The sequence below is a fragment of the Vanellus vanellus genome (genome assembly GCF_965231255.1).
Source record: "Vanellus vanellus genome assembly, chromosome: Z".
NCBI lineage: Eukaryota > Metazoa > Chordata > Aves > Charadriiformes > Charadriidae > Vanellus > Vanellus vanellus.
This window is the reverse complement of record NC_138908.1, coordinates 49,481,090-49,504,796: the sequence shown is the minus strand read 5'-3', so window position 1 is coordinate 49,504,796 and position 23,707 is coordinate 49,481,090. Positions and strand designations below refer to the sequence as shown.

General features: G+C 40.2%; 1 protein-coding gene across 1 annotated transcript; it reads right to left on the bottom strand.

Annotated features, from left to right (window-relative positions):
* Positions 1 to 920: 920 nt before the first annotated feature.
* OSTF1 (osteoclast stimulating factor 1) lies at positions 921 to 23,428 on the bottom strand. The gene is made up of 10 exons (XM_082497676.1): positions 23,274 to 23,428; positions 12,165 to 12,211; positions 11,501 to 11,551; positions 11,342 to 11,405; positions 8,386 to 8,439; positions 7,830 to 7,937; positions 7,310 to 7,359; positions 7,116 to 7,194; positions 6,551 to 6,649; positions 921 to 3,518 (listed from the first exon to the last, which is right to left on the bottom strand). Exons 1-10 carry the CDS (start codon positions 23,305 to 23,307, stop codon positions 3,460 to 3,462), a joined length of 645 nt encoding a protein of 214 aa, XP_082353802.1. The 5' UTR covers positions 23,308 to 23,428; the 3' UTR covers positions 921 to 3,459.
* Between the last annotated feature and the right edge of the window lie 279 nt (positions 23,429 to 23,707).

Sequence of the window (23,707 nt, the reverse complement as noted above, 5' to 3'; positions counted from 1 at the left end):
GCTTCATTAGAAGGTGGCAATGGCTGAAAACAAACCTTTAATTCAGTGAGGTATACCGCATGACCAAACACCTGACTTTGTAGCACATAATCAAAATGGTCACACGGTCAGGCTAACTTACTTTTAGCAATCTTTGGTCCTTGATATAAAACTCCAACACAAGAAACATGATGCTGTCTTCAGAAATTAGGATTCAAGGAGAGGGAGGGTTCTAAGATGGAGAGTCTGTTACAAAAGGGGCCACTGAGTTTAAACATTTAATGTGACCTTAACCGTTTTAAGCAAATTACATTTCAGGTGATGGGACATGCAAAAGCTGAATTCAGTAAGGTGGGGTTTGTCTTAGTAAAATAGTGTAATAACTTGATGATTATCCACATGGACTGCCTAAGAACTACACTAAAGGCAGTTCAAGAAACGTCCTATTTTATTTTCTAGAAAATAGGGATTAAGCATTCAATTTTTGATGAAGCAGACAGAAAATTTAATGGTTTAGTTTGAAAAAGCCTCAAGTAATTCAGAACAATTTCTATCCCCTAACAGCACAGCACTTCCAACTGGAACATAGCTGATTTTCAATAGAAAGGCACACACATAATTCAACCAGAAGCACACAAGACAGAATATCCTTCAATGTGCAGTTAGGAGACATCATGAGCTTGACAACTTTCATCTTGCTGCTCTTCTTAGAAACCTATTTTTCTTATTGTTACAAACCCGAATGCAGCTGTCCTTGGAAAGAGTCTTGAATTTATCCAAGAGTCTGTAGTGACACACACATTGGAGAAAAGTAAGGAGAGTAACCAGGTTTGCGTAACGAGGAAAATATTGTATCATCTTCCTCCTGCTGTAATTCCTCCTACCTATAAGACTTTTGCTTTGTGTTGTTTCTTTTTTAAATCAAAACTTAACTGCTAGAGTGAGGCAAAAAGTAATTTATTGCCTGAAAGTTTTCACAGTGATTTGCATTTCACAAGATGAATAGACAGTTGCATGAGGAAAAACAAAGTTGTGAGGAAAAAAGCAGTAATTTTGGTCCTACAAACAAATTACAGCATTAGCTAGGTACCTTGTGATGTAAGTGTGCCTCCATCAGGACGCTCTAGTAAGGACTTAACAGACAATCTTTGGGCCCAGCTTGTGCTTCTGTCACCATTCTTCCCTTGCAGCACCTAGATCTCTCTGCAGAAGAACATACGGTCTCCTGGCAGCAGCTAATTCCACAGATGTAAGCATAACATTAAATTTTTAAATAAAATGCTGCAATTAACTTGTAGGATGTTGAACCCATGGCAGCAGAAGACATCACTTGAGAGTTATTTATGAATACCAATTCTGCCTCCAAAGCTTGATAGAGAAAACGGTGACATGGAAGAGCCGTTCTCTCGACATCCTGTGACACTGAAGAATTTTAACCTTATGAGCTACGTTTATGCAGGAAAAAGAGTCATGTAACAGATACATGAACATTCTTGCTACTCTAGCCTCTTACTACAGGTTCTTTTTTCTTTGCACTGTGAAATTACATCATGTTCATCAACAGCATGCACGCAGTTTGACTGTGATAAAAGTCTGAGCTAGTAAAAATAACTGGCTGATAAAATGGGAAGCAGGACAGTCTCTGTCTATTATAAGTCCTGTTCAACAATTGTTCTAATGAAAACTACAGAGAAAAACTTGGTGGCTTTGGTTTTTATTTCTTCCCCTCTAGGATCTTCCAGTTCACACAAAATAAAACATCACTCTTCAGTTGACCACAGTATTTCATAGGGCTAAAACATTTGTTCTATGGTTTTAACACTTAAACAGTTTAGAATTATATCTGCAGAAGACTATTTGCACAATGCCTCCATCTTACACAGTTCTGGTCAATCAAGTGCTACTTTCTTTGGTAAGTGCTCATTTAACAAGACTTAGCTGTATCTAGTTCCTTCCAGATAATAAAAAATACAAAAATCTGGTTCAATATATTTTTAAAAGTAGGATGTTAAGAGTGCTCTAGACTTCTTTTAATCTCTAAAATACTTAGTGTGATTTTCATTTATCCCCAATCTTTCAGAAGGGCTTTTAGTTTATCCCCAATCGTTCAGAAGAGCTTTTAGTTTATCCCCAAATTTCACAAGAGCTTTTCAGCTATCCCCAATCTTTCACATGAGCTATTTTTTTTGGGTTTTCTTTTTTCCTTTTTTTTTTTTTTTTTTAAAGTATCATAGACTGCTGTGTTGGACTGAATCTGTCAAAGTTGCTAATAAGGAAGTTAACAACAAAAATTAAAAATGCGATTGTATCTGAAATACTTTTCTTACCATCACAGTAGGGAAGTATCCCTCAGTAGGGTATAATATTTGGCTGCAGTTAGTTGAGCAATCTGAAGGAAGTACTTATTTTTTAAGTCTGCAGGGAAGCTTGAAAGTGGCTCAATTTATTTTTCAGTTCTCTTTATTTCACAGGAAGCAGCAATACATTTTTAAAATGTTTATTCAGCTTCAGATACCTCTTCTAAAGATAACTCTGGTATATTCGATATATATCTTCCCTCATTCTGTCAAACACACTTAAGCTTTGAGGTAATTTAGGACAAAATATGAGAACATTTTTAAAAAATAAAAGCAAGCGATCAGTAAAAAAAAAAAATTAGGCAGGATAAATAGAAAAATATTCTGTCTTCCTTTCACTATGAATAATTTCAGCATAATGCACTTCAAAGAGCAAAACAATCAAGTCACTAAGTCCAAAATTAAGTGTATTTCTCAAGCAAAACTGACTTCAGCAAGCATTTCACCTGAGTTTACATTTCAGGGATCGGGCCCATAGCAATAGAGAAGACAAAGCATCTGCAGCAGACCATCCCATGTCATTCTACCCCTTATTTAGAGGGGTATGGGAAGGAATGGGGGGTGGGGAGGTGTCGGGGGGGTGGAATTTTCCAGAAAAATAAAAGCAAACCTTGTCTTCCTGGCTCCATGTGAGCAAAAGATGGTCACCCTCTATAGTAGCATCTCCATTCATGCCTGTCAGCCAGTATTGACTCTGCCAGTATTATCTTATCTGCACAAAGGAATCTATATCCAGGGAGATTTTGGGAAATGTTAGCAGTGGTATCCTGCTGTCCCAGAAGGACCTTTCAGTTTGAGGAGTGTATTCCAGAGACACAAGGCACTTGCTGGAAAGGCCTGAGATAAAACCTGTGAGTTTAGAAGATGGTCCTCTGTCCATTCAACAACAAGGTTATGCCACGCTTCCTCTGTGAGATAATTCCAAAGGAACTCCAATTTAAAATGTGGCATCTTCTGGCACACATGAAGATTATTCCTTTGGAAAGCATAATCTCACCCTCTCTTTTATATGCTATATTGGAAGACTGCAATACTCTTAAGATATTTTTACAGTTGTAAAGATATATTTTGGGAATGACATAGGCAATGCAAGTTATAGTTCTTTAGGCTGAATGAAAAAAAGCTAATCGGAGTCTTCATCGTCAAGGTATTCCTCTGCATTACTTAATGTTCGGACTGTACCTGGAAAGAAAGAAAGCTCTCTATTAATCCAGGATAAAATCAGAAAAAGACTCACATTTGCAATGCTTGCAAACCAGCATCTGAGAAACCTGATTCTTCTATTATTTAGAGATGTCAGGGCTACACAGATGAGGCTTTAGATCTGAATCTCAAAGGTAGGGCTAAGCCAGTAATGACATCTCCTACATACAAGATTTAGTCTGTTTGCAACCTTCAAGAGCCATCTTCTGGCTTCTTGGAACCTGTACAGCAGAGCTGGAACTCTTTCATTCTATTTTCTGTATATATTACCTTTAAATCGTAAAGGAAAGGATGGGTGAGTTTGTGGAAAAGCTTCTATGGTTTTATTCTGAGTGCCTAGCTGGCTGCCATTCTCTGCTTAAAATCAAACACATTCTATCTCTCCCCTCCCTCTTTCCTCGCCTAGTTTTTTTTCTTGAATAAATATTTCTTAGATCTACTTATGAGCTTTTGCTTTTGAAGGATACTAAGCAGAAAAGAGGAGTATGAAAGTACATTCACCAGATGTGCACCAGTGCCTGGATAACTACATTTACTTTTGGGACTGTACAAAGACAAAGACCATGGGATTTTTGTGATATAAAATTATTTGCCTACACAGTGAGAGTGACAGAGCACTGGCACGGGCTGCCCAGGGAGGTTGTGGAGTCCCCTTCTCTGAAGATTTTCAAGGCCCGCCTGGATGCAGTCCTGAGTAATGTGCTGTAGGCAATCCTGCTTTGGCAGGGGAGTTGGACTAGATGATCTCTAGAGGTCCCTTCCAACTCTGAAAATTCTGTGATTCTGTGATTTTCAAATACATAGGAATAGGAATATGGATTATATATATAATGCCATTACATTGTGCTACTGAGAGCCAGGAACTACAAGATCCTAGTCAGTCATAGCTTTGCAATAACATATTAAAACAAAGTATTAAAAATACCAGGTGCAGATATAACAAGACTGACATAATTTACAAAAGTGATACCCATGTTATCCTAGACTTCTGGAAGACAAAAAATGAACAAGTTTAAAACCAACCTGCTTAACTGTTTTGATAAAAGAAATCTAAGAGAGTTTTTTTTTTTCCTTTTGAGTAGGAGAAGTGGCAAAGGAAGAAAGGAAAGAAAAGAAAGAAATTGTAGAGCCCTGTGCTCAAGGAGCCATACTTCAAGAAAGGACAAATCCCATTTCTTCCGTATAACAACTGTTACCTTGCACAAATGACAATCTTTTTGCATTTCTATGAAACAACTGTAATAACTTTCATTTCTTAGAATATACTTCAGCAATATGTGTATACACACACAGAACTGAACATTTAAGTGTAGGCAAAGTAAGCTTCCTTGGATGAAACAAAATGTTTTATAGATGGACTAAGACAGAAGCCACATCTAAACAGGAACAGATGTGAAACCCAGTACAGGAAGACTGCTGATATAGGACTGAATCTCTGAAAAAGAGCAATCGTTTGACTCACAGACACTGGAAATACTGAAGTGTAGAATCAACAGACACACAAGAATGAAATGAATAAAAATAACCAAGAAAATACAAAACACAAGGGAAGTATACAGATCAATGGTGTCAAGAGAGACTATAAAAGGCCAAATTAAGACAGAAAAACAAACAAGGAAGCTAATATTGAAATCGCAGTTAGATTGAGAACTTCAGCTCTTAAATCAAGGCAAACAAGAAAAGAGTGTGCAAGAGTACCAGAGACTGGTGATAGATAAAGTGACTAAGGATGAAAATTCAGTCAGCTACGAAACAAAATTAATTTAGAGAGAGTGAAGCAAATGCACCAGAAATAGAAGGTAAGTTATCTAGTTTCAGAAAATGAAATATTAATACAATTATTAGGGACATTAGAACAGAAAATACTCCTGTACCATGTGCCTACAATTGACAGGAAAAGAATAAGCGCTCCTAACAAGGATTAACTAACATTAGAAAAAAAATACGAAAACAGAAGAATTTCTGCCCTTGGTTACAACTGCTTTCTTCAGAGTCAAAACTGACAGAAATACTTCGTCAAGGTTTTCTGAGAAATCCTGGTATTACCTCTATCAAAAAGCTGGACAGTATTTTTGCTGCAACTGCTCTTCTTGGCCTCCTAAAGCTGCAGTCAGCTGTTCCACCATTTAATTCCCATAACCACTAACCACCCACAGGTGAGCATTCCCTCTGTTCTCACTAGCCCTGTGATAACACAGTTGCAGGACTGCATATCCCACTGATACAAGCTGTAACTCTGCCTGTGTTTTGAAGTAATTTATCATTTTTTGTGTAATTCACCTAGTGTTTCCACTCCAATGTCAGCCTCCTGAAAGCTACAGGTAACGTTAATTATGTGATACTGAACAATTCAGTCTTTGTTCAGCTTTTTAAAACAGCATTGTATCTCTAACTTTTTTGTACATGGACACTGTGCTATTAGGAGAGATGAACACAAGCGGGAGGCAGTGAGTGTATTTTGATTAACACCTGAAAGCATTCTTTATTTCTCTCTAATAGAGTCACTCACAGAGACACAGGAATAAGAAATTCTAAAAAATTAGCAGTAAGAAAATAAAAGAGGAGCTTCTGTTGGCATTTGTTTGGCTTTGTTTAGAGGAACAGACAGGCATAAGGGGGAACATACCACATTGTTTTACTCTCATACCCTGTCCCTTGTGGTATAATGCTTATAAAGTAGTTTCCATCCTTGCTTTCTGTCTCTCCACTCTGAAGGGCCTGTCTTCCATTTCCTTCCCTTCCCTTACTATTTCCGCATCTTCTGAACTCTTTTGCCTCTTGTTGACACAAGATTGCACTTTGTGTGGAGCCAGCAACACTGAAATGTGACAAACCACAGGTCTCTATCATCTGCTGAACTAACCCTCTCAAGCGAACCCGTCCAAATACAACTCTTAGCCCATGTAGGTACCAAGTGTTTTTTTACAGCTATCAACATACTGATATCTGGTCGAAATATTAAGTGTACTCTAAAAAGGAAAAATGCATCAGGGTAACAAAATCAGAAATACCTGCACTCTGTTTCTTCTTAAGCAGGGAAGCGCAAGCTGCATTGGTTGCCATGTCTAAAGCCAGTTTCTTCTCATTGTTCTTCAGATCTGTTCTTGCCCCTTTTTAACAGAAAATTTTCATTATGAATCACTGTTCCAGCTATTTCTTGAGCAACGGTTATTACAATAAGAGTTTCAGTAGCATGGGTAGAACAGTAATGGACAAGGGAATCTGATCTGTGGACTGCTCTGAAGCAGACTGAAAGCTATGGATGCTCTTCGATAAGCTAGTTGGCTAGGGAACTCGCTGGCTGCTCTCCCTTTCCAGGAAGCAGATGTCATTGGTGTTCTGGGGTTAAGTGCCTAATTTTGTCTGCAAAGCAGGATGAAATTTATCTTTAGCAGGTGAGATGTCTAATTCCCAAACAGCTGCCAGAATTTTCTGCAAGCCTTATAAAGTCAGGCAGGTAAGCTGGCTAAGGACTGTACCTGGGTTATAGGAAAACAGTTAAAAAATACAGATTAATAAACATTCAGGAATCTAGTCTGCCACACAGATTGTTGAAACCTTGGTGAAGATCTTTACCCTTTGCCAGCAGCATCTCTACAATATCTGCATAACCTTTCCATGCAGCAGCATGCAAAGCTGTGTCTCCCAATTTGTTCTGTGGAGTTAGAGGGAAAAGCAACAGGATTAAAATACAGCAAAAACACTTTCAGCTTGTACCAAGGATGAATAACATCACACCTCTACTGTAAGGGTCTGCTGCTTTAACCTACCTGTTGGTTTAACTCTAGGTTTGCCTGGGTAAACAGAACATCCACTATATCTGCAGAAAACAGGAAAGGGGGGAATAAAGAGAAAAATTTAGTGGAAACAAAATAGGCTTTATTGCATTCATGGTATAAATTTTGGTTAAGATTCAATGAAAGACTGACCCATTCAACTAATGAAAATCTGTAACAGTCAGGCTGCATTGAGCGAACAACCATTAGTCACAAAGATATGCTACTGCATAAAATACCAAAACAATACACTTCTTTTTAGTCTGTCCTTCTTCCCACTCTGCTTCTAACAGTTACGCTGATTAGAATGCCTGCTTCAACAGCAACAACAAAACACAGCATTTGATGAAGCTGAACCTCTCTTCTAGGTTTAACTTCTCTTTTAAAAAAAAAAAAACAGAATGACATTAAAAAAATCCTGGCTTTGATATTTAGTACTGCAATTTTAGCAATCAGTCTAACAAGCAAACCAAGAAAACCAGAGAACAATAATTTCAAATTAATTCTGTGATACCTTTGTGGCCTCCATGGCATGCCCAGTACAGAGCTGTGTTTCCAGCTTTGTCTAAGCCATTGACCCCAACTCGATTATCCAAACACTCTCTCAACCAGCTCAGGTTGCCTGAAAGACAAATTCAGTTTTGATGATTCTTTTCTATTTGCAAAGTTAACAGAACCATTAAAGGCATGCAGTTCTTTCTGAAGGGTGTCAGTCCTCCTACAAACTTACGAAGAGAAAAACTGATTAGCAGCAACACTTACCATTCATAAAACAACCAATCCAAGTCATACCAAACATCTTTTCTTCCACTCCAAGAAGACCTTTACGACCCTGTGTAGTTAAATGGATGGTACCAAACTCTTTTTCTATTTACACAATCATAGAGTGGCAGTTCTACCAGGCTGTAAACTAGCTCAGCTTCTGAAAGCTGCAAAATATACTAACTTGTTCAAGATACCCGACAACCAAAACAGACAGGACATCTTCATTCTAAATATATTATTATTATGGCAGAAAACAAACAAATCATCATTTAGCATTCCACAACTAAAACCCAAATCACACTTACCACGTTTGGCAGCTTCATGCAGTGGGTTATCAATAGACTCGGCTTGCTCTGCCACTGAAATGAAACCAAGAGTAAATTCTAGTTACTTCTGAAAGATTTGACATCTGAGTGGAAATAGAACTTTGATTTATTCCAAAAGAACCAGTAATACATATTTGATTCTAATGTGAAAGGGGATTTGTGAGGGATGGACTAGTCAGATGCACCTCAATTTCCTGTGTATGGGAAAGCAATTCAGAGAAGAGCTTGTGCAAACTTCAAACAGCAGCATCAAATTGATCAGTGGTTGCAAGCCACCGGGAATCTGGCCATATTTCATCTCTCTTGTTACTTACTTTTCTACACTTGTAAGATAGTTTTGAGCAGCTGCAGGTGGCTAGGCATTCAACCTACAGCTTGCCATCTGTATTTATGAGTGAATTATTTCCCAGGGGTCTGGGAAGGGTAACTAAAAAAAAAAAAATAATAAAATAAAAATCTGTCAATAGGCTTCCTATTTGTTTTATGGAGATTATTTAACTTCCCTGGAAAACTTGCAGGATGTCTGCAAATCCAAACTGCTTAAACAATGTATGTAGTGATGGGCAGATTGATGTTCAAGCTTCTGTAGACCTTTTTTTCATCTCACAAGCTTGAGGTTTTATTAGAGAGGAACAGTAAACAGTTCCTGGCCTCTGTGCTGTTGCAACAACAAAAAGAAACTGAACAGCACTGTGAAATAGTTGGCAGTGGGACCACAACCTGGAGACTCCTTTCTAAAACCTTCTTTTCTAGGTGGAGAACCCTGTGACTACTAAGGATACAGGCAAGTAGGACAGTGCACAATCTGAGATGAGTAGGCTCTCTAAGCCCTTGCACTGCGGCTTGTTACAGGAAGCAGGGAGAATGTGCAAGTGTGTTCCTCAGATCAAACTGGTACTGTAATCGGATGCAATGCAGGCAAATATAACTTATGTCAATTACCAGAAATAAAAGTCTCACGACTGTTGTGGCCTATCCATATCTTTTCTTACTTTGGTGTATCTTTCTCCCATAATGCTTGTAATTGCAAGATTTCACATGCTTATCTCTCCAGCTGTGAGTAAAATAAAACTCAAATGCTAGATTCTGATATTTCAGTTTAAAAAAAATTGTGCCAACAGTGAATAGAATCCTAAAGCAGAGCTGGAGAAGCAGCCCCAGAGCAGACAGCCATTACACAAGCAGAACATACCGGTCATATTGAGCAGTGCCTGGTGTGCACAGCAGAAAGCATTAACACTAGCAACAACTCAAAAGCCTAAAAATAACTTTGTCTTTAGAAAATTCTTGTCAGACATTCAGTAACAAGTATTTTTGATGCAGCTAGTACTGATCCTGTTCTCATCAGCTTTTCCATTCAGTCTTTTCAAATGTACTCCTTCAAGCCCAGCAGATGGGGCACAAGACCCCACCAGAGGCTAAGTAGTTTCAACTCTGCCTCCAGCTTTTGCAAAAAGGTTTTAGAAGAGCACAGAAGATCACAGTGTTTCAATGTTTAAGACTGAACCTAGGCAGTCCTAACAGTGGCAACTAGCCCTGGGGGATTTTTCACAGTTTGTCTAAATCAGAAGGTATTCTTCATTCTTAGGGTCTGCAGAGACTTCTGTTCTACTTACGCATGATTTTTTTTGCAAATGTGCAGATCCCATACCACCTTCCCCTGTCCAGCCTAAAATGGAGGTTAAACTGTTGTTCAGATAACTTTTCAGTAAAGCACTCAGGAAGCAACTTTTCCGAATTATCTCAATGGGAACAAAAACTGCATTAGTAAGTTGTTGGTTTTATTTTAAATATAACACACCTCAACGTTCAAAAGAAATTTGAGTATAGGTAAGTGACCACCTCTGGCAGATGGCAAGAACAGAATCAGTCTGGAAGTCACAAACTAAAGGGAAATTTGATGTCACGGTCTCATTACCTGCACCATAGGCTTCTATTCATGTATTTCTACTAACTACAAGTCAGGACAGGGAACCATAGCATTGCTACCACAACGTCTCCCAGTAAAGAAGGGCCAAGATGAAGCTATCACAGTTACTAATGTATTAGTAGTTTTGATGCAATCTGCCATGTGACACTGCTACTCTGCCTACTCCTCCTGGGAGGACTTGGAAGAATGTGCTGTGTTGTCTGTACTCATGGTTTTCAAAGTGATTTTGGTTCAATCTGAAAAAGCAATTTCTATTCAGTCCAAACAGGTATGGGATATTTAATGGGTGCAATCCCTAAGAAAACAATGTTTTCTGTGGTTGAATATGTTCTTTGAAGAGCAACAAATGCCAAACAAAATTTCTTAAGTGGAAAAAAAAAAGAGTAATCAAAGGAGGTCTACAGAATTGCTCACAATTTGTGTTAGCTTCCTGTCTATATGCAGGTTTACTTAACAATTCCAGTATTGATTATTTATCTCTGTAAAAAGCCACTCCATGCTGTGTCAGACTTCTTGATCTCAAGGCTACTAAAGGCTGCATCTGTCCATCCTTAGGTCTACTTAAGAAAAAGACAATGTACAGACTGAAGGAACATAGCCAAGATACTGCTAATGAGAAGATCTTAAAAACTGCAACATGTTCACTGAGGGTATCAAGAATACAAGCCTATCAGTTTCACGTGCTGTCTGTAAAACCATCCTTTAGATCCAAGAGTTCTTCCCCTCAAAACTGAGAACGTCTACTGCTGTTACCTGCACAACCAGAAACATGAACACTTGGCAAACTCATGTTACCTTCAGGTTATAAAAACATAAGACGGTCTGTCCACTGCTGATGTACAGTAGTGACTGATACTGCCGATGTATTCTGAAACACTCTGGTAGAGGACTGTTAAATGCCAATACTGTGATCAGTTTCAGAAAATAGGTGTATCAGTTATTTTTATTTAGTGATTTCCTTTGATTGTGAATGATCTCAACAAATGAAAATATTCTAGACATTACCATAGTTGCTCGGAATTAGTCCAGTTCTCCCTTTGCAAGTTCCTTTCCACCAATTGGTATCACTCTGCAGAGAAAAGAGAAAATATTTTAGAAGGGATATGCTGCATCTCAGAAGTCATCTCAGAAGTATTCAGTCTGTACGGGATGTCTTAGACTCACCATATCTGAGATGTAAATGATATCTCCTTCTTCAAAGTACAGTTCATCTGGCTTTAAAAAAAAAATAAAAAAGGAAGAGTAAACAAAAATCTGGATGTATGTACTTACGTAAAACAAATCCTTCTTTTTTCAAAAGAACAGTCACTCAAATTCTCTAGGAAGTAAGCAACAGCCTGACAGTCTTTCATACTGTAGTTTGACTTGCCTACAGCTAACTTTTTGGATTCCTTCCTGACAACTAAAGAAAAAGCCTGTGGCCTTTCCAATAGAGCACTGTGCAACAAAAGCAGTGAAATGTATTTTCTGTTCGCTATCTACATCCCTGTTTTGGTTAGTCCCAGTTCATCACATCACTTAGTTCTCAATTATCTTTGTTGCTTTTGGAAGAAAAGAAAAAAATCAATTAGATTGCTGATCTTAAATTGCAGGTAACTAATATGAAAGAAAGCATGCTGCTTTGAAGAAAAGTTGGACGTAAAAAAAGGAGAGTGATGATTAATCAGGCAGTTTTAGTCACGCTAAGAACCGTTATCCATCAACAGGCTTTTTCATTGAAAACAGTACAGTAAGTCTAACAGGCCAACCCTAGCAGAACTGAAGAAATGTTATTATAGACAAGATTCAAATTAAGCTTCTCAAAAGCCTAAAATCTAGATGTACTTACCGTTCTGGGCTCAAATGTATACAGGGCCCTGAACACTTTAACCTGCCCTAAAAAAAAAAAAAAAATAAACAGTATCAGTGTCATGCCTTCTAAATACAGCATACACATACAGCTCTCGAATCCAAATAAATTCCTTTCCTTAACCCTTAAAGCTACTGGCTGAATGATTTTGTGCCATACCTCTGTCAATGAAAGTCACGACAAAAAGACTAAAGCCAGCATGGGTTTTGAGAGAAATGGGCCAAATGATTGACTAAATGTAAGCTGCCTCTTGCGCACACCTAATACAGTCTTCATAGCTCACCATGCAAGTCAACTAAAGTGTTGCCACAGATTTCTGAGGCAAAGTGTGGTTTCAGTCATATCACCCACACACACTCATACACGTTGTATATATTTTTACTAATCATATCAGATTTGTCAAAGGATACAGAATTAAGGAAAGAATAAAGAAATAAAACAATGACCACGTCTGCAACATGTTCTCATACTTATAGTCTTTACTAATTAGGAAAATAATGCAGTAGCACAGAAATCATTGCATTTAAGAAAAATGACAAATGGTCACCAAGTCCTATTTATGGAATGTACAGCTGACATGGTGTTCTGTTCAGGTGCTTAAAATAAGCTATAGTGTTCACAATTCCACTAAGTGGGCAATGTTTAGTTTAATGGGGCAGTTTTGAAGAGACTGTCAGCAGCATCCAAGCCAAGAAAAGATAACCTTAATGCAGAGAGGTACAAATTTAATTGTATACACTGCAAAAGAAGCACCCCTATAAACATTTTTTAAAAATTCAATAAAGGTACATTTCAAGGGCACTGAGCAGAAAGTATACGGTGAGCACAGGAGAAGAAACATGTATCTTACATAATTTTATTAGCTAAAGTCCACTGAACTCAATGGAAAAAATACACTATGCAGACTGTTCTGTATTGTTTACTTTTGAATATCTGAAGTCTTAAGTATGTAGGTTTGTTTACTTTTAAGTATCTTAAGTATGTAGATGTATTTCAGGTTCTTACACTATACATGTTTATATAGATTAACTTGTGATTCAAGCAGTATTTGGTCTATCGGGACAACGTGTTACTTAGACCACATAAAATGTCCTCAGAGACTGATGAACTCACTGACAAAAGGTTAGTACTGTACAATAAAGCGTGCATACACAAAATCTTATGTAGTGTATTATATGGAGAGAACCGAGTAACAAGAGAGTAGGTTTCCTTATGTCTCAAGAATAAGCCTTTGCCTTTCTGTAACAAAGAACCACTGCTAGAAAGTTTTTTGCCTGTTTCTTGCTAGATGTAGTCCTTGTTATCCCAGTACCTAAAAGCCTACTCACAACAGTGATCATTGCAGAAAGTCAGCTTAAGGGCTTTAGAAATGTCAGTCTAAATGTATATATGTTGACAAGCTTGAGAAAGGAGGATGGTACCCAGCTGCATAAGCTGCCATTTTGCAGCATACCCCACAGTCTTGTTTTCAAATACCTCTGGATATTCCCTAGCAAGAGCCATGCCACAGCATGTGTTTATGAACTTGTATTTACTAAGACATAACTACTAAGGAAAATATTTCTGTAGTGCTCTGTCTCAGGCTTCTTTGGAGCTAAGTGTAAAAGTATAACCATAACATTAATCCATATAAACTTTCTATATTGCCAAGTGCATGCAAACACTGTATACATGACTTTTCTTCCAATTTATAACTGTATCCCAGACTCCTCCCAGATCTCATTTTTTAATAACACCATAGAATTTCAACAGTTTTATTGGTTCTCTCTCTCCCAGAGCAGCCATTTTCTAGACATAAAAGGTCCAACATTTCTTAGACCTTTGCCTCAGAAATTAAATACCTGCACTGGGGCAACAGCTAAAAAGGATGAAACCTCTGTTCTGCTCATTACCCATACAGAAATGATGAACAAGGACAGCAGACAGTAATGTGTCCTAGCTCTAAGAGATCTAATGAGAGATCCAAGAATGAAATGTCTGAACTGCAGCTGAGAAGTAAAAAAAAAAAAAAAGAAAAAAGAAAAAGAAAAAACAATAAGCAATGACAAAACAGGATGGGTATCAGAGTACTTACTGTCGCTTCTCCTTGGTTTTCTTACACAGATGACAGAAAAATACAAGATAGAACTGCACACTGATAACTTTGGTGACCTTAACCATCACCCACCAATTTTCAAGGTTTTAAGTAAGTAAAAGGAGGAAATGGACAACAAAAGGGAAGGGTAAGAAATATTAAAAGGGGAAATGAGAAGATGGCAGAAGACAGGGAAAAGCAAGAAATATAGTTTTGTGTGTGTCATATGTGTATCCTGTACTTATGTCCAGCATCTGTAACAGATTTTCTAAAGCTATCACACCCTAAGGGGAAGAAAAGAAGAAACACTGATGCTGGTAAAAGTAGTGCTGATATGTTGTTTAAACAGAAGGCAATTCATGGTTGTTTTTTTTTTCTTTTTCTTTTTTTTTTTTAATTCTATACAACTGAAACAGAGTTACTTCCCCAAATGTCAAGCTGTGGTATCGCACACTGCACAACACACTCCAAAACATTTTTCTGTAACGAAATACAAAGTACAGATTTGCATCTATAGAACTGCAAGTATCGCTAATGTTAATTTTACAGCACCTTATGTGAGAATTAAACACTACTCATTACTGGCATCAACCTTTTAAGTATTTACATATATAATATGTAATGAAATATAAACAGACATTAAGCCTGGTTATACTGCTGCATTTAAGAACAACAGGACTTCAGCACTTGGCATGGCAGTTATTTGTGCAAAATTTTAATGCAAAAAATCAGTCTAGAAGACTTAAAATAACAAAATGTATGGACGCAAAGGGAACATTAAACTTGAATCTCAGTTCTGCAAATACTAACAAATTCTATTTTACTAGGCACATGAATACATCTAATCACTTGAAGTACTCTTATCTAGCAATGCCCACCCCTAGGCATGCAGATAGACTTAGAGCTTGCACTGGTAGATGTCCTTTGGAGAAAGCAAAAAGTTGGAAGGCTCCCGAGGACCTCCTGTGCTCCCCCTTACTATCATCTCTCCACTATGAAGCACACTGTAAGATTCATGTAGGATGGAGCACTAATACATTAGCACTGATTTGACCTTAGCAAAGTTGACTGACTGCACCTCCCCACCATGTACTTCTAGAGAACAAAATAACCAGAATATAGAATACACATATACCTTTTTAAGATTTCAAAGCACCAGGCAACCCATTAATGACTTTATTCTCAGCATGGCTAACAACAGGAGTATCCCTTTTAAAAACAAAGGAAATGGAGGCACAGTGCAGTGATGTGTTCCACAATAAATCTTTTTCTAAGTGCAGGGACAAATTTAAATGGTTCTTCTTTCCAATCCCAAGATAGCCACAAGGCTGTCTTTTTCATTCTCACTGAATTTGCATTAAACATCTGCAAAATAACTATCTGACAAATAAAAAAGATAACTTATTACATTTACTAAACAGATACAAATATTATTAGCATACAAACTCCTCAAGCCACAATTTGCCAAACCCTCCCTCAGCAACACAACAGGGTAAAGGAGTCAAACTAACAATTCTCTCTAACCAGCAATGTAAAACAAATGCCTTTACCAGGTTGAGCTGCCTTCATGCCCTTCAAAATATTTTGGATAACTTCTATAAACTTCTCCTGCTTTTAACAGGAAAGGAAACAGGCAACTAAGATCTCTAATATGACCCTCTCCCAGCTAAATGCATAAAAGGAAGTGAGGCGCTAAACAGTAACAGCTTAAAAACGAAGCTTCTGATACGTACTGAACTGAAACAAGATCACCCCTGTGCTTTGTAATACAAAGTAATAAAAAAAGACCATTTTCTCAAAAGACTAAATGCTTTTTGTTTCCTCCTAGCAATTTTGAGGTTTATTTTTAATTAATTGCAGTATCATTAACAGAAGACTGTTTCCAAATAAGTGCTAAGTGTTTTCACAACAAGGAGTTACTGTTTCTCTCACAGTAATGCTTTTTTCCCCCTACTTCCTTTGTGTTCTTTTACCCGAGCTTCTCTGTACCACCACAGACACTAGCATTAAAATCCCCTCTTTTACTCAACTTGCCACCAAAGTATTCTCTGCCTTCCTCTTATTTGCTTTCTCCCATTAAAAAAAAAAAAAAAAAAAAGAAAGAAAAATAAAAAGGACCCAACCCTGCATGGCATTACTTATTTAGATATTTGAGTTAGGCTGAACTTCCAGCACTGTGGGGTGTTGACCTGGCTGGACACCAGGTACCCACCAAAGCCACTCTATCACTCCCCTCCTCAGATGGACAGGGGAGAGAAAATATAAAGGCTCGTGGGTAGAGATAAGGACAGGGAGATCACTCAACAATTACCACCATAGGCAAAACAGACTCAACTTGGGGAAAATTTATTTAATTTATTGCCAGTCAAAATCAGAGTAAGGTAGTGAGAAATAAAATCAAATCTTAAAACACCTTCCCCCCACCTCTCCATCCTTCCCGGGCTCACTGGCAATTTTCTCTACCTCCTCCCCACCAGCAGCGCAGGGAGATGGGGAATGGGTGTTGTGGTCTGCTCATCACAAGCTGTCTCTGCCGGTCCATCCTCCTCAGGGGGAAGACACCTCACACTCTTTCCTGCTCCAGCGTGGGGTCCCTACCACGGGAGACAGTCCTCCACAAACTTCTTCAACATAAGCCGTTCCCACACACTGCAGTTCTTCATAAACTGCTTCAGCATGGGTGCCTTCCATGGGGTGCAGTCCTTCAGGAACAGACTGCTCCAGCAAGGGTCGCTCATGGGGTCACAAGTCCTGCCAGCAAACCTGCTCCAGTGTGCGCTCCTCTCTCCATGGGTCCAGAGATCCTGCTGGCAGCCCGCTCTAGCACGGGCTCTCCACAGGGTCACAGGTTCCTTCTGGCATCCGCCTTCTCCAGTGTGCAGTCCTCCTCGGGCTGCAGGTGGATATCTGCTCCACTGTTTACCTCCATGGGCTGCAGGGGGACAGCCTGCTTCACCATGGTCTTCACCACAGCCTGCAGGGGAAACCTCTGCTCCAGTGCCTGAAGGACCTCCCTCCCCCTCCTTCGTCACTGAATTTGGTGTCTGCAGAGTGGTTTCTCTTACATATTCTCACTCCTGTTTCCAGCTGCAGTTGCTGTTGCACAGTAACTTTTTTCCCTTTCTTAAACACATTATCACAGAGGTGCTACTAGCGTTGCTGGCGGTCTCAGCTTTGGCCAGTAGCAGGTCTGTCTCGGAGCCAGCTGGCATTGGCTCTATCAGACATGGGGGAACCTTCTAGCAGTTTCTCACAGAAGCCACCCCTGTAGCCCACCTGGCTACCAAAACCTTGCCATACAAACCCCATGCAAGCACCAAAAGGGAAGGAAAGCAATTTCATTGGCTGTCAATGTATATTACTTTCTCAACCAGAAAAAAATACTCAGTGCAGGAGCCATTTATTTTAGTCAAGAAAATAATCATGGCAGCAGGCCAGTGTTCACAGCAGCTACCAAGGCTTGGCCCCAGTGGACTTATATGGGTCTTGGGTTAGCATCTGATACCCTGCTTCACCTGCCAGAGACAGACAGAATCAAATCTCATTGACGTAAACAAGGTTCTACAAAACAGATATTGACCCTGATGCAGTATCTTTTCATTAGCTATATTTAGAGTGAGCAGTTCTAGATTACCATAAAAATCAGAATAATTAACTTTATCTAAACAGATTCACTGGGTATTACAGAGCACTATCAGTACCTATAATACAGAGAAAGGAATAATCTCTGTGCTCTAGAAAATTAGAATTGGCTACAATCATCTACAGATAAATTAGAAAACCTCAAGTCTACCAACTCACACAAGGGTTCAAGCTAAACATTGGCTGTCATCAGCCATCCTCCTCCTTGCTCCCATAAGGCTGCAAAGAAGCAGTTGAGAAACAAGTATATTCCAACTTGATTGAAAACAAATTATTTGAATCCTCACCTGTAACAAATAGACCAACAAGAGAATATATGCATAAGATTTGGGATGTGGGGAAGAAAGAGGACATTTTGCATGTATCAGAGCCTATGCTGGTTTCAGAGTCTCCTCCCAGAATATGTATATATGAGTTTTTATACACATTCAGATGAATTTCTCTGAAGGAAGTGAGAGGCATCTTCTGCTCGACCTCACAAAGCATGGTGGCAAAAGGACAGTGTGTTTGTTTTCTCAATATTGGCCTAAGAACCTGCAAAGGAATTACACAACCTGGCAATGCCAGCAATTCAAAGTCACGATCTTTTGGTCAAGTGATAATATCAAAGGTAAACTGCAGATTGGAATAATTTGTGATATGCTTGCAGTTTGCTTTAGTAAACAAAGAGATGTTCATGTTATGATCTGCACATCTCTTAGGAGATGTGCAATTTTATTAGAAGGACCTTATGGCCAGACTGAAACATTCTTTTCTGGCTTCTCAGGAACTGGAAAATAAGGTGCTTTCCACCTACACCTTCAACCAGGAATAAAAGTAGTGGAAATATATTTTACAGGAGTGCAGCTTGTATTTTGGCCTTTTGCTCACAGGATCTTGCACAGATACACAACAGAGTGGAACACAGCATTTAAGGATTGCCACAACTGAGACAGAAAAAAGTGGAGACACCAATGGTTAGAGAACCATCTTCCACATCTAAGTAGTGCTTGTTAGAAAGGGGAAGTGAAAGTAGGGCATACAAATCAGAGGGAAGGAAGAGGGGAGGGCATATTAAACAAACAAACAAAAAAGCCTAGGAATTTGTTTAGGGACTTGAAAAGAATGCAACGGTTAGACTGGCACCAGTGTACATGACAAACTGTGGTAGCCAAGGAACAATCATGGACTGTACCAGTTGGTCTCCGAAGTGGAAGGAATAAATAGCATTCATTTACAGAAAATCAGTACTAAGAATATTCTCACAGAAGACATATGTGAACACAGTTTCACAAATTAATGTTGACAGGTACAGTTTAATGCTGAAATCTTCTACTTCTTACCAATTTTATTTCTGCAAATACACAGAATGCCTTTACTTATGGGAAGTTTGTTTGTGACCCCAGCAGCTCGTAGTAAAAAGAGGGTGTGGGGCCAGAAATGAAAGTTTAAAATCCATGTTGAAATCAGACCTGAACTGTTTAATTGTTCCTCTGATGTTTTTCTCCCCTTAGAGCTGATGACTGCAGCCTAACTCCCCACATTCACATGCTCGCATCTCCCTAGCTAACAGAAACCTTCCTTTGACTACAGAAGGAATATAAAACACCATCACCTAAGCCAAATTTCAGCTCACCATTAAGATGATAGGCATGTGATTCAGTGCAGGTCTTTTGCTCCTGTGAATGCTGTCACAGATCCTACTTTACCTAAGAATTAAGGTAGAGTGAACCGATTGTGATTCAAACTATTTATGTTCAGAATCTTATTTTTAACTGCAACAGCTACTAGTGTCTGCAAAGTCAACAGACCTACTTTAAGGTAGTAACCCTTTATGTTACATACGTTATGTTTCCTCCTGCATCTCTTCCTCTCAACTGGAGTAATTTAAAACTAATTTCCTTGGGAGAAAGACTGGTCTTTCTCCATCAAAAGTAAATGTTGTGTGGACTCTAGGCCAGGATAAACAAACCTTACTCTGTCTGGAGAATATGAAAGTATGTAAAGTTTCTTTAAAATATTAGTATACCACTTTCATCTCCCCAGAAGCTGTTGCTGTAAGGATCTAATCAGAAACGCATAATCAGACACAGAGCACTGTTCAAGGAGACAACTAGCAGAAGCCAATATAGCTAATCATGTTCAAAGGACTCAGTAAGTAACTTTTGTAAATAGGATTAACACCTGACACAGAATATTAAAGTTTATGAACTGTGCAAAGAAAAATGTAGTTTGAGACATCAATAGAATTTTTGAAAGATGGAGAGGAAACCCTACCCTTGCGTAACACTGACAGAGAAGAAAATTTCTGCTATTTGCAGCTCTCACTGCACTTCTTTGTATCTTCAGTAGTAAGTCTAAATAGAAAATACAGCTAGAAAACAATACAGAGCTCCAAGAGAAAAGCGAAGCTGAGCACTTGTTAAAAAAAAGAAAAAGGCTCAAAACACTACAGATGAAAAGCCTTCTAAAGCCTCTAAAAACAATCATGACTCAAGGGCTAACCACAGACCCCAAAATGCTAGCTCGCGTTGACAAACATATCAGATTATTGTCTGAAATGTATTGGTGTCAAAACCATCTCTCTAACTGAAATACTAATGTGCTGTGCATGCCACGGGATTAATAGAAGAGCCTTCTGTCAGATAAAATGCTTTTAAGTACTGAAGAAAACCATGCTTAATGCTATGGCTAGTCAGGTTATTTTCCCTTCGCAGCTCCTTTTTTCCCCCCACGTTTTCAAAGCCCTGTCTAACCATCCAACTCTAATGTTCAACACCCCTGTCATGAACAGTGAACACTCACTGCTTTATAAAGGATGAATATTTATTTCACTAAATATTTTCACTTCCCTGTCACCTGCTATATCTCCTTCCATCTCTACTTAGCCTGCACTTTTTTTCCTGAACACAAAGGAAAGGACTACAGCAACCAATTTCTTGTTTTGTCTTCTGTCTTGAATTGTAACAATTCAGCAGCAAGGCAAGCAGGTTTCCAGTTCCCTGACCATAGGTTATAGCCCAGTTTATAGACTGGATACCCGATAATGGCCAGTGAAGAAAAATTAACACAGCTTGACCAAATGCACTAAGACATCCAAACAAATGCAGTCTAAAAGCCACCAAATGAGACAGCATTATGCTGCTGTAGCAAGTATTTCACCACATGCAATTCCTATATTTATCTGTCTTTAATTAGTACAGTACCATAGGCATAACTGATATCATAGACAGAACAAAGCCAGACCTACAACTACAGAAATATTTTGCAGTATGCTAGAAGACAGTCCGTTGCTGAAAATGCCTTGGAAAAAAATTTAACACAACAGCCTCCACAAAACTTTCTTCAAAAATTAGGGATTCAGCAATACTAACCTCATTACCCTTAATCAGCTCTGAATGCCACTACCAAGAGAGTCGTATTCTCTTCCTCTTCCTTCTTCAGCCATTTATTTATACCCATTTCCTTTTGCTATGTCAAGCACTCATGCGGTAAACCAGCTCAGCAAGTTCATTAGACATAAAAATAACCTAAACATAAAAAGTCAGAACACTGATCCAACTTGTCATGTCACTAAATGGAATGGAAATGGGATGGCGGGGGAGTAGAGGCGGTAGGGATGCATTTTATCAGATGGAGCATGCCACAAAACTGCACCCCAGCAAACTAATGAGAGACACCTAGTATTAGACATAACACGTTTTGAGTTAGTCTGATAGCTCCTGCAGGTTAGGTAGGGCTAGAGCCTTTAATTCCTTAAGAATCTTAGGTTACATTTAACTTATCTTTTTGCAAATCAGAAAATTGATTTATCAACCTCATTGGAAAAATCTACTCTTCTTATGTATTTGGCTGTTAAGAGCAACACCACATCCTTGCAGAAGCCCACAGATTTCCTCAGTACGGGTTTGCAGAGAGGCTTAGCAAACTGCAAGGCAGAAGAAATTCTTGCAAGGATGAAATTCTACAGTCAGAGAGCTTTAACAGATTTTGCTTCTGTGGGTAGGTCCAGACTAACGGTTTAAATAGTCTAAACTGGATTTGCACTTATTTCACTTCAAAATAAAAACTTGTTTTATAAGCTATCTGGTTAAAATACACAATTAGGTTATGTATTTAACTATTTTTAAAAAAACAGTACTCCAAATACTTTTCAAAGTGTGAAAAATATTGAAATTCAGTTGTATTTAGGAATCAGATAATCATATTCTGGGAGACAACAACTAGTCTTATCTATTCAATTACATTCACAATTAATTTCTACCTTTAAAGTAAGAATTTAAACTTTCATACTAGGAAATTATATACAAACATGATAAACAGTAACTGCATTTTCCAGATCAATTCCTTATTCAAAAAACCCAAACCTTAAACCTAAATTTTGACATAAGAATGTAAGTTTACCTGAAAGATACCATTTCTATCTCAAGTTTTAAAACCGTGCAACTTCCATTGGTTTTCCAATATATTTTTAGAAAAATCTGTGATTGTTACTAACTTTTTGAAACTTACTTTGCACCAAATTTATCCGAAAAGGGCGCAGGAGCAAATATTTATGCGCCAATGACTAAATGCGCTAGAAAGGGTGACTGCGCACATTGGCATCAGAGCGTCGAAGGGCACATGGGGAGTTTGACTGATGGGGAGTCCTAGAAGTGAAAGCAGTGGATGCCACGGAAGAAGACGAAGAACGCAGCAGGGGACCATACTATCAAACCGCTTTTACGCATCAACACACTGCTAATCCACCCAACGACAGAGCAAACCTCAAGAGTATTTCCAACACCCCTTTCTTAAGGGGTTAAAAGGTTTCCTGCGCGTTTCGGCCTAGGCAAGCTTCCCCTCGACAGCGGCCGCCGGCTGGGCGCGCCACCACAGCCACCGCCTCCGAGGAGGAAGGCCGGGGCGAGGGGGCTCTGCGCAAAGCCGCGACACGGGGCTGGGGGAGGGCCCGTCCCCGGGTGATGGCTCTGCCCCGGGGGCACTCTCGAACCTTCTGCCGAGCCGGAGCGGCATCCCGCCCAGACACGACGCCTGCGTGGCCGAGGGCAGTTCCACGACCGCTTCCAGCGGGGCCGCCGGCGCTTGGGCCACGGAAGGGGCTCGCATGGGCCACGGAAGGGGCTGCCTGCCCTGCCGACACCCAAGCAAGCAGTTAATGGCGGCGCGGCGGGGAAAGGAAGGGGTAGGCGGCCCTGTCCCGGGCGGGCTCCCTGCTGACAGCCCAGACCCGACTCCCAAACCGTCCACGTGTCAGCAGGCAGCGGGCTGCTCCGCGCCCCGCACCGGCTTCGCCCGGCCGGTGAGGAGGCCGGAACGGGGGGGGTGGGGGTGGGGGTGGGGGGGTGGGATGGGGGGGAGGGGGGGGTCGGGCCGCCGGGCCCCTCCCTTACCTGGCTTGGCCGGTTTAGGTGGCGGCTTGGACATGGCTGGGGCCGGCCCGAGCGCGGACGGGGAAGCGGCGATCGGCTGGCTGGCGAGCGTGCCCGCGGCTGCCGGACGGGGCGGGCGACGGCACAGGCCCTCGCCGGGCTCCCAAGCGCGGTGCGCGGCGGGCGGCGGCGGGCAGGAGGAGGAAGGAAGGGCGGGGAGGGAGAGAAGGGAGGGGCGCGCGCCGTAGGCAGCGCCCCCCAGTGGCGGCCGCCGGCGCCTCGCCAGCCTCGGGCAAGGTCCCAGCTAATCCCCGCGCGCGGGAGGGGCGGGAGGAACAGAGAGCGGCCTGAGGAGGCGGCCAATGAGGGCGGGCGGCCGGGGCGGAGCGGAGCGGAGCGGAGGCGGAGCGGCGGCGGGGCGCGTGGAGCGGCGGGGCTCGCGCCCCAGGGGCAGT

Bases quoted from the DNA above. Each gene is read 5' to 3' on its own strand.
- OSTF1 (XM_082497676.1), bottom strand. From the start codon at position 23,307: ATGTCCAAGCCGCCACCTAAACCGGCCAAGCCAG. The intron at 11,552-12,164 runs GTAAGTACATCT...TTTTTTTTAAAG, and splicing joins ATACATTTGAGCCCAGAACG to CCAGATGAACTGTACTTTGA. The intron at 6,650-7,115 runs GTAAAGATCTTC...TCTGTTAAAAAG, and splicing joins AGAGATGCTGCTGGCAAAGG to GGGCAAGAACAGATCTGAAG.